This window comes from Bactrocera latifrons, unplaced genomic scaffold (assembly GCF_001853355.1).
Source record: "Bactrocera latifrons isolate USDA-ARS-PBARC rearing strain unplaced genomic scaffold, ASM185335v1 scaffold_199, whole genome shotgun sequence".
Classification (NCBI taxonomy): Eukaryota; Metazoa; Arthropoda; class Insecta; order Diptera; family Tephritidae; genus Bactrocera; species Bactrocera latifrons.
In genome coordinates this window covers 335845-347092 of record NW_017535507.1, presented here as the reverse complement: position 1 = coordinate 347092, position 11248 = coordinate 335845, and the positions used below count along the sequence as shown (strand labels likewise).

The 11248-nt window shown below is 36.5% G+C and overlaps 1 protein-coding gene across 1 annotated transcript in view; it reads left to right on the top strand.

Moving 5' to 3' along the window:
• The window catches only part of LOC108967755 (homeobox protein Hmx), a 66554-nt gene that overhangs the window by 42618 nt on the left and 12688 nt on the right, over positions 1–11248 (top strand). The window contains exon 4 of the mRNA XM_018931367.1: positions 7561–7757. Coding sequence (XP_018786912.1) covers positions 7561–7757 — 197 coding nt within the window. The remainder of the gene's footprint in view (positions 1–7560; positions 7758–11248) is intronic.

Genomic DNA, 11248 nt, shown 5'->3' with positions numbered 1-11248 from the left:
AGTAGTCCGATCCGAACAATTTCTGCAGAGATTATACAGTTGTTTTGGACTATATGACATATACCTGTCTCTTATACACATCTAGATGTGTATAAGAGACAACAATTAAATAAAATAAAAAAGTAAATGTAGATAAAATAATTTCAAAAAATTGTAAAGCATGAAAAAATTGTAAAACAATTAGATATTATAAAAAATTGTAAATGCTCTTGAAAAATACATATATTAAGCCATTAAAAATATTGAATAAGAACAAATTTAAATGAAAAAAGTGGAAAGAAAAAATGCACTCAAGCCAATGAAAAAACAAATAAATGAGAAAATTTTTTTTAAAACATGAACTAAATTTAAAAATAGAATAAGAAAGCGAAATCAAAAAAATAAAAATAAAAATTACTTAAAACTAAAAAATAATGAAAAACTATAACAAAATTAAAGAAAAAGTGAAAATGAAAAATGCATTGATGTCAAAATATTATAAAAATTAAAAAAATGTATATTGTTTTTATATGGAATTTAACTTATAGAAATTTCCAACTAAAAATCAGAAAGAACCCTATTTTTCAGCTTACAGATCTAAAAAAGTATTCATTTTTCCTCACCCTTATGAACTCGCAAAAAATAATTAATTTTTTTTTATCCACCCTAATGTACATATATGCCTATGCACCCGCAAGCTGCGCTAAAATTTTGAGCTTATGCTCGCCTTCATACGCTCACAGTTATTTACTTGCTTATCTAGGAACGTGCTTTAAGTCCATCCTTTAGCGTGTCCATTTGTAAATGCTACGGATACGATGTCTTCGCAATGAACCCTTTGGACGTCACATGAGTCTAATTTTCGCWCATTTGCTGCTTTGTAGTGTATATAATTAAGATCCTGCGCCTTTAACCTTCTTGAATTGTGTCATTGCTGGCGCACATTTTACTAAATATCATTATTATACTCGGCAATTAGCTTTGACATTACGCCGAGTGTACGCGTATGTGAGTGAATACTGTTATGGGTGGATATGTATATATAAATATGGTATATTTATGGCATATGTGGATATAACATGAGCTTCTTTCGTAAATACATATACATATCCACAATAAACACATACATAAATATTTTAATATGTTATGTAATTATATCTTAATATTTGTGTGTTTGACTGTATGTGTCGGAAATATCTCTGTATACATCTGTATGTCTGTATGAGCCCCTAAAGTATTCACCAGCATTTAAAAGCTGTTGCTGTAGCAAGAGCAGGAAACATTTATTGCACGCACTTAAGTCGTTTTACCTTTTCAACCGCATTTACATAACTCATACGCACCCTCAAGCCTCCTTAGCCAACGCATTATGCTCGCATGTGTGTTTATTTGTAAGTTTGTATGGCGCCTTGTTTGTGCGCCAACCATTTTAATGAGCCCTTTCAAATGTGGGTCGAATTCTTTGMTGTGCAGATTTTTGTGTGCTTGTTGTTGTTTTTTTATGGTTACTTGCGCGTATACCTTTTGGAATTTTAATTAATTGCGCGGTCTGCCTYCGCCTTAGCTCAGCGTTTGGCTGGATTTTGATTGCTACATGTAAGCGAAAGGATTAAATAGCATTGTTCCGCGCATAAAATRCGCTCTTGTTGTGTAATTATATACTGGCATTTACATATACTATATAAGTACAATCTGTTCACTGTTTATACCCGGAACAGGTTATATAATATTAAGTATGACCGCTCAAAAGCAAGTACTTGTATGRAAAACTTTTTTATTTGACGAGATATCCTGTCGAAACTTAGCACGAAATATTTTTCAAGCCAACGTTATAATCYCAGAATAAATTGTTCGGATCGGACCACTAAAGCATATAGCTGYCATACAAACTGWATGCTSAAAATCAAGTTRAAGAYCTTTTTATCTCTTTTGTTCTTAAAAAAATACTCCTGTGAAGGGTATTATAGCTTTGGTGAGTCGCAGTTAAGCCGTTTTCCTGTTTATTTTTATATTCTGGTATAATTGCTGGTAAGGTCTACATTACTCATAATAAACTTTATTGTTTTAATGGAGTGAAAAAAAATATGAAGTGGCAGAATATGTGCTGCCAATATGGAACTATAGAAGGCTTTGKGCTGGTTTTCACTTTGGATTGTATAAAAATATGAGACTGTCTTGAGGAATGCTCGAACTGCTCTYTACCATAAAAACTGTTGTGACTTTTTCCTTACACTTCTGAACATTTTAGGCTATACAGAACTCTAAGTATACATAAACAAGAAACATTTTGTTCAAAAGTATATTGGAATCTTCTTTATATCCAGTCTAAGTACTTACCATAACCACTGTGGCGCTGAACGCATTACCGCATAAAGCACCGGTGGACATAGCCGTAAGATGTAAGGCCGCGAAAACTGTACTCAGGCTCTGCGAATCTGKATACATAGCTGACTGCGCGTCTTGACACTCTGAAATCGCAAATTTTGATTTTATACCAAAATACTTGAATTACAAGGTTGCCGAGCCTAGAACTGGCTCAAGTTTCTCTGCTCACATTACCTGCGAGGGTGACGTGGGAGTTAAAAACACACTGGAGGAGAGAAGAGATAAACTTTTCACCCATAATCATGGCTCAAAGCTCGCGGCGAGGTTTAATGGCACAGTATACAGTGGACAACTATCCACCAGCTCCAGTTTTAGACTTCCTTACATCTGCAGCGTCTTCCGAATAGAAGTRGCTTCCATAAAGCTAGCAGTAGCTCTACTGATCTAGAGCGTGGTGGGCTCCTTCAGAGTATTGACAATCGACTCCGATGGTAGGGGAAACATATTAGCCTTGAGCTTACTCGCTTACTGTGCGTTTAAGACTAGTGACTGTCTCTTATACACATCTAGATGTGTATAAGAGACAGGTAAAGCAGTGAGTTCGCGGACTTTGCGCTCAAAATTCGTACCCCATTGGACTGCTTCTCTCTAGCATCGAGTTATTTTATAACCAGACAGCTGTCTCTTATACACATCTAGATGTGTATAAGAGACAGCGCGAAATAATGTCTATAAAATACACTTCGACATTTTTCTCTTTTTATTTTATTTTCCTACCACAAAAAAATTGCAAAAATTTTTAATCGGCCGAAATTGATATCACTATGGTTTTTGAAAAATTCACTACACCAATAAATTATTGGTTACCAATCACTCCCCAAACATATCCACAACTTTTGTGCAATCCATTAAGCGTTCAACTTCCAAAACATTTYCAATATTGTCGTGTCGGAGCGCACTTTAAAGCCCATGTTTACAAGCTACTTAAAAACTTTTTGAAATTTTCACAAAGTCATTATTTCATTATAAATTTTATTATGCGAAATTTCACAGAGCTCAAGCGGAACGGATGGTGGCGTAAAAGACACGTCTAAATCTACAAATGCACCTTGGTTGTTGTTGCAAGTCGGCAAGCCAGGCAACAAGGCAATGCGTGTAAAAACTTTGTCGTTTGTTTTGTCATTTATTAATTGTTTATAAATGCCTGGCACAGCTGCTAATTTACGCGGGGTGACGGGTCAGGCGGACTTCGGCAGCCAACATACAGAGTAKAAGTGTTCGTAGCCATCGAAATTGTTTGTTTGTGGCACCAAAATCTGAATTTCTTGGAGGGTTGAGAGTTGAGCACACAGCGGCTGCACAGCGCCAGCGATGGATGGACAATAAAGTTGCAAACAAGTTTTCAAGCGCTCAACGCGTCGAAGCTGTAGTGCTGGCACAATGTGTTGTGCTGGAAGACGACGAAACTGGTTGCCATGCATTTGTTAAGACTTGGACTCCAAGTCTGATATGCTAATGAGGTGAAAGACAGCCATTTTAAAATTCTGACAATTAAGTGGAAATGGCAACGAACGCCGGATTTTAATGGTGTTTTTATGTAACATTAATGGCTGATTGCCTGCCTCAAAGCCGAATTGTTTAAAGTTGATGATTTGTTTATAAGATTTTTATTACTTGTTAGTATACACTTGGCTAATAGGGGTCTCGACTTTTGTTTTGTTCGAGAGATGGCAAAGTAGAAAATTATGAAAAAAATCGTTATTAATTTTTTATTGCTTTACAAAGTGCTTTGAACATTGTGGTTTTCCATCCAAGAACTGGCTTTTGAATGATCAATTTGTATGACAGATATATGATATAGTAGTCCGATCCGAACAATTTCTGCAGAGATTACAGAGTTGCTATSAAAAACAATACCTGTCAAATTTCGTGAAGATATTTTGTCAAACTGCCAAATTTTCTATACCAGGTCTTGACTTCGATCTGTCATTTTGTATAGCAGCTATATGCTATAGTAGTTCGATTTGAACAATTTCTTCGGAAATTGTATAAATATTCTGAATAATAAACCAAAGTAAAACTTGAAAAGATATCCCGTCAAATGCAAAAGTTTTTCATACAAGCACTTGTTTCCAATCGCTTAGTTTGTATGACAACTATATGCTAAAGTTGTCCGATATCGGTGATGCCGACAAATAAACATTTTCTTTGAGAAAAAATAATGTGTGGAAAATTTCAGCTGAATATCTCAAAAACTAATACTGCCTTCGATTTATACAGACTGAAAACTGACTGATTGTCAAGAAGATCGGCATGCCTAACTTCACTCAGCTCTTCATTCATAWCATACAAGTATATAYATTTTGTAGGGTCTCCAACACTTCCTTCTGCGTGCTAGAAACGCGYTGMCMACAAGKKTGTGCACCTCTTTCTGCCACCAGCCACAAAATTTATCGAAAAGTCTTACAAATAAATTTCATTGTGTTTGCTAGCCCTAACCTAAAATAATAATTACATACTAATKAGGSATTTACAGTAAAAAATTACATGTAGTAAATCGAATCAATGCAAATGGCGCCCAAACACATACGCATGCACAAACGGCGCCACATTCGGTGGCCAGAAATGACAACACAGGCCATTATAGGCAACAACTCGCATAATGAGCCCCAAAGGCAGGCCTAGCAATTGGAGCCAATTGCCCAGCAATCCGGACATTTAGTGCCGCCCAATGGCCATCAAATTAACAAACGCAAATTGTCCGCAAATTAATTACGTAGCTCGCATAGAGAATAAACATTTTGGCTACAGACCCGAGAATACTCACACACACATATACTATATATAGCATTTATATTTACAACAAATGAAATTACAGCAAATTATGTATATAATGTATGCCTGTGCCGCAGTAATTTGTAAAAGCGCCCTCTGGCGTCATTCTCATTTTCATGAACACAACATGAGAATCAATTAGCCAAACAGGCGAGGTACAAATCCGCACGGCGCAGCGCAGCAAACTACCCTGCCAAAAGCAGGTGGTGTGACGGTTGAGTGCTGTAAGCCCACTTTTATGCGAGTGTAAGCCAATAAAACGAGTATAAATAAAACGCCTGTCGTGCCTTTGTCGTGGCCACACCGACCACCGGACCGCGCGTCGCACGTACATAAATCCAACGACCTGTGCGGCTCCCTGGTGTGGGTTGAAAGGCAATCATTACAAGTGGCCTCTAAACGCCAACGCTACCTTGTTGGCAAGTGCCAATGTGTATGCGTGTGTGTGTGTGTGTCCGGATGGTGGTGGCAATCACCCACAATGCCGGAGCCAAATCTCAAAGGTCTGCTTTAGTTGCCTTACAGCGGCGGGGGTTGTGCCCATGCCAGCCACTGACTCTTTGCGGCCTTCGCTGCTTTGTAACGTGCTTTCGGCCAATTAATGTCACCCCATTATTAAATGATCCCTAATTATGTGAAATAATTTTAGTTGGGAGTAAATGCTCAACACAGTTATTTAAATTGCTGCGCAGAGGGTTGCGTTGAGCTGAAGTTGGGTTGGATATTTTTTATGRCTCAAATATTAATGTACGGCTACAAATTTCTTTCTTATTTGTTGACATTTAAATAAACCTAGTTTTATGACTGTRGTGTGAGTCGGTGTAGTTACAACTAAGGGGTTCTGTTGTCTAGGATAGATTAAAATATTAGTGGAAGCTCTAAAAYTCAYTGAATACACTTTGTTTGGAACTAAACGAAAGCCACAAAGAGTACTACAGTGACAGTAAAAGGGATGCTTTCAACGTACGAGGCGTGTGTGTTAGTAGGACCAACTCTTACATAACAACTAAACTCCAAGATCTAAACAACTTTGTCGTCTACTCCGTTAAGCAACTGAAAATTACGAGCTCTAATGAAATCTTTTACGTAGATCTTTTGGTTGGGTGTGTAATAACGATACTACCCACAATTTTCTGCGGTCTTACCTCACTCGGAGTCTCGACGAAATGGCTTTGTTGTCTTTTCCAGTAAACTACCAAAAAATATGAGCTCCAMTGAAACCTACAACCGAAACCTCTTGGTTGTCTGAATAATGACGATATTGCCCGCAAATTTTTTCGGTCTTACTTGCTCGGCGGCTRCGACGTCTACAATTTTACACTGAACGGATTATACCATATTAAGTTTCCCACGAAGTTTTTACGAACTTCGGAAAACGTGGGAGACCCTATAAATGTATATATACAAGATCAGCATGACGAGTTGAGTCGAGTTAGCCATATTCATCTGTCCTTCTCTTCATCCGTCTTTCCGTTTCTCTGTATATATGCAGACTAGTCCCCCAGTTTTTGAGTTATCGATTTGAAATTTTGTACACTTTCATTTCCTTCCAAGGATCCACACATTTGTCGGAACTAGCCATAGCGGAACACTCTAGCATATAAGTATCATACAAACTAACCGATAAAAATCATAACCTTGTATGGAAAACTTTTTTATTAGTTGAGATATATTCACAGAATTTCGTACAAATTATTTTTCAATACAGCAGTATAATATTTGAAGAAATTGCTCACATCGGACCACTATAGTTCATAGCTGCCATACAAACTGACCGATTAAACTCAAGTCGTAGTATAGAAAACTTGGTAGTTTGAAAAGATATCTTCACGAAACTTGGCAGAAATAATATTTTTCATAGCAACTCCATAATCTTTGTAGAAATTGCTCAGATCGGACAACTATATCACATAGCTGCCATACAAACTGAGCGATAAATATCAAGTTCATGTATGAACAACTTTTTTATTTGAGGATATATCTTTACGCAATTTGGCGTGACTCATTTTCAAAAAATTTTTCGTTGTTCGAACCACAATTTCAGAGCTCTCTTACAATCTACCAAAAAATGAAGTTCTTGTATGGCATCTCTTGTATTTTTGAAGAGTATTATTGTTTCGGTGCAACCGAAGTTAACGGTTTTTCTTGTTTTGGCATAATATTTAGCTAAACTCGGTCTAGAATCCCTTAATACTTGTCGAAACCCCGTTTAGCAAAAAAAAAAAAAAAAACAATTCCCTCCCTTCCTGTTCGCCACATTTTTCTAAATATTAGATTAAACCAGTCATTTATGTATTTTTGATTCTCTTAAACTCCCCTTCTTAATATAACAAGTTAGTATTGTACCAGGCAGAAAGTTACACAGAAAGTTAAATTTAACTTAAAGGMAGCTAAAAATTGTTATTTTCTTCCACTTTCCAGTGTCGGCGAGTCTCTCACAGGCGCATCAACACCATCAAAGCAACGACAAGGATGGCAAGAAGAAGCACACCCGCCCAACATTCAGTGGTCAGCAAATTTTCGCGCTGGAAAAGACATTCGAACAGACCAAATATCTGGCCGGACCAGAACGGGCGAAACTCGCCTATGCCTTAGGGATGACCGAATCGCAAGTGAAGGTGAGTCAATACATTCRTACATATATATAAKCGTTATTTACATATTTATTAGACTCACAAAGCTAAGCACTGCAAAGCTATGTCCATGCTAAAAAGTATATAAAATGAAATATGAAAACTAGAAATGCAGCTCGGTTACTATCTAACAAAACAGCACATTAAAGCATGCAAAACTTTTTTTTAGTGTTTTTGTAACAAGCGTTTTGTGTTTTTTTTTTTTTTTTTYTTTTGAAGAAATGCAGTTTTAACATTTAAAAGAGATAAGACACAGATAAAACGAAATATTCGCGACCAAACACGAAAAAAAGTTGAAAATCTGTATCCCAAGCAATGAAGGTGCATATACACATATACATGCATACACTATCTCGTAAGCGCTCTTAAAAGTGGGCAAGAAAATGCAAGTGAAAAGGCAATGCGTSAAAGGCGTTGAAAAATTTGCATTTTTATTGAAAGGCAAATCCGAGTGGATTTCGTTGGGTATAAAGCGAATGAAGTATGGCTCACAAAAGTTTTGGCGTTTAGCGGCRGTCGGAGCAGGGGGTGGTGTTTAATATTGTGCACACAGCGCACTCAAACTCACTTGAACCACACGTATTTGCCGTGAAAAGTGGCGGTAACAACAGCAAACCGCCCACATACACGCTTGTATGTATTTACCCGTGCCACTCAAGCCCCAGCTCCGCCGGCGTAGCTCCATGTGACTGGCTGTGGCTTCATCGTTTTCGAGCGCTTCATTTTGCGCTAACCTTTTATGTGTATTTTATTACATTTTTCATTTCTTCATTTTGTTTTTTCCCCCTTTTTTTGCTGTTGTTGTTGGCTGCTAACTTGTATGCGGTTCGCCGTCGCTGTCGGCTGGGATTACGCGGGTCGCTGTGGCTGCTGCGGGTGCGCGCTTTATACGCGTAATACCGCATAATACGCGCCGCATATCTAAGTTTGCAAAAGGTTTTTTGCTCAATTTTAATTTAATTTTTATACCCTGCTCAGTGTATATTCGGTTTGCCATGAAGTTTTGTAGGAAGCAGTAGGAAGCGTCGGATAMTAGTTTTAGGTTTCGAGATATCATCACGAAATTTGGCACAGATAATTTTTCAATGCAATAATACAATCTTCCAAGAAATGGTTCAGATCCGACCCCTAGAACATATAGCTATCCTACAAACTGAACGATCGTATTCCACCTGCTTGTAAGGAAAATGTTTCTATTTCAAGAGATATCTTGACGAAATTCAGTACATATTACTGTTTAAAGAAAGCATTCAATCCACCAAAACATAATTCAGATCGAACCAATATAGCATATAGCTGTCACACACACTGATATATCAAAATTCAGTGCTTGTATGAAAACCTTTTTTATTGGATGAGATATCTCCACAAAATCAGCATGAAGTATTGTCTGAGCTAACGGTGAAATCTCCAGAGAAATTGTTGAGATCAGGGTACTATATCATATAGCTGCCATACAAACTGAATGCTAAAACTYAAAATCTTGTATGAAAAACTGTTGTATATGACGAGATATCCTCACGAAATTTGGCATAAATTATTGATTAAAGAAAATATATATTATAAACTCCCAAGAAATAGTTCAGATCGGTTCAATATGACATATTGCTGCCATACAAACTGAACTCTCAAAATTCAGTTCGTGTAGGTAAATCTTTTTTATTCGTTGCGATATGTATACGAAATTTGCACATATTGTTATCTAAAGTAGCGGTATAATCTCCAGTGAAAGCATGCAGATCAAACAACTATAGCATACAGCCGTCATACAAACCGACCAAAGGAAATTAAGTTTTTGTATGGCATCTTCTATATTTGTGCAGGGTATTATACCCTCACAGCAAACAAAGTTAAGGTTATTTCTTGTTGTTGTATTTTTTCTTTAAAATCTAAAACCCATGCAGACATTGCCGTCGCTTGCCACTTAATGTTGAAATCCACGAGCTTCGGCGGCTGCATGCGCAGTTTAAAATGCTTCAATGTATTTCCATTTTTATTTAATTTTTTTTTCATTTATTTCAAGGGGATATGTGTTGKCGCATTTGTTACCGTTAAACACAAATCCTTTTGTCGTCAAATTTGTTGAGCATTATTGTCAGTCGCATGTCAGTCGCTTTATAAATGTTGCTGATTTGTGGAACTTGTCTGAGACACTGGCGTGTATCATGTATGTATGTGTGTGTGTGRCACACGTGCGCGGGCTTTTGCGCGCTAGAGCTGCTATTGTTACATGTTGTCAGTTGTTGTTGTTGGCGGTAACTATTTACTGACTTTTTCTTGTGCGCCACCACGCGTTTACCGTTATTTAAATTAGTCCTAATCCGCGCATTTAATTGGGACATACATACATACATACACACATTTATATATACATATTGGGTTGCAGAAAAAGTCCTTAAGTATTTTGTCAATACAAGAGGTAGTTGTTGCAGTCGCATATATAATTTATATTTCATATTAATGGAGCTAAAAACTCGTTGTGGATAACTGTTATATTGACTGGCTGCATTTACAACTTCAATTGCGCTGCAATTATGGCATATTTTTGCAAGTCTAGGCGTTATTATACGAAAATTTAGCGGCCATGTTATGTATCCATATTTAAAGCGAAATTCCTAATAATTGTTGTATCCAGCAATTGACGGTTTTCTGCGCAAATCAACGTTAATTGCAACGAGTGTAGGCGTTTTATGCACTCAAAGCCGAAATCCAGCATTTTAAGCGATACAACGTTAGTTTAGTTGTACGGCATTAGGGTGCGGCCAATAGTTTGGTTTGTTATAATATGCAAAGTTTGGCGGCTAAGTGGAAGTTTGAAGCAATAAAAGTAAAATAAGTATAAAATAAATAACTTGAATCAAATAAGTTTGAAATTGATGGCAAAAAACGCGAATTCAACAAATTTTAAATGCAAATAAGGCATATATTTTAACAAAAATGGCGGACATAACAATATTTTTAAATMAAACGTAAAAAAAACTGGAAAAAACGTTTACTTCGGCTACTTGAACGGTATATGCAAATAATATACATCTTCAAGTTTTCTTACTAGAACTTGTTATTATSGCTCAGCTTGTATGGTAGCTATATGTTATAGTGGTTCGATCTTAAAAAYTTCTTTTATCAGTATATAGTTGCTTAAAAGAATAATGCATGCTAAATTTCATGAAAATATTTTGCAGAATAAAAAAGATTTCCATACAACGATTTAATTTTCAGCACTATGTTTGTGTGGAATCTATGTATATGCTATAGTTGTCCGATTTGTGTAAATTCCTTAAAAAAGTTTTGTTGTTGCTTTTGAAAATAATTAGTACTAAAYTTAATAAGCATAGCTCTTCAAATAAAAGTTTTATATACAAAGACATGGTTTTGAACGTTCAATTTGTATGGCAGCTATACGCTATAGTAGTCTGATCTGAACCATTTCTCTGGAGATTATAGCAATGCTTTGGGTTATAAACTATATTAAATTT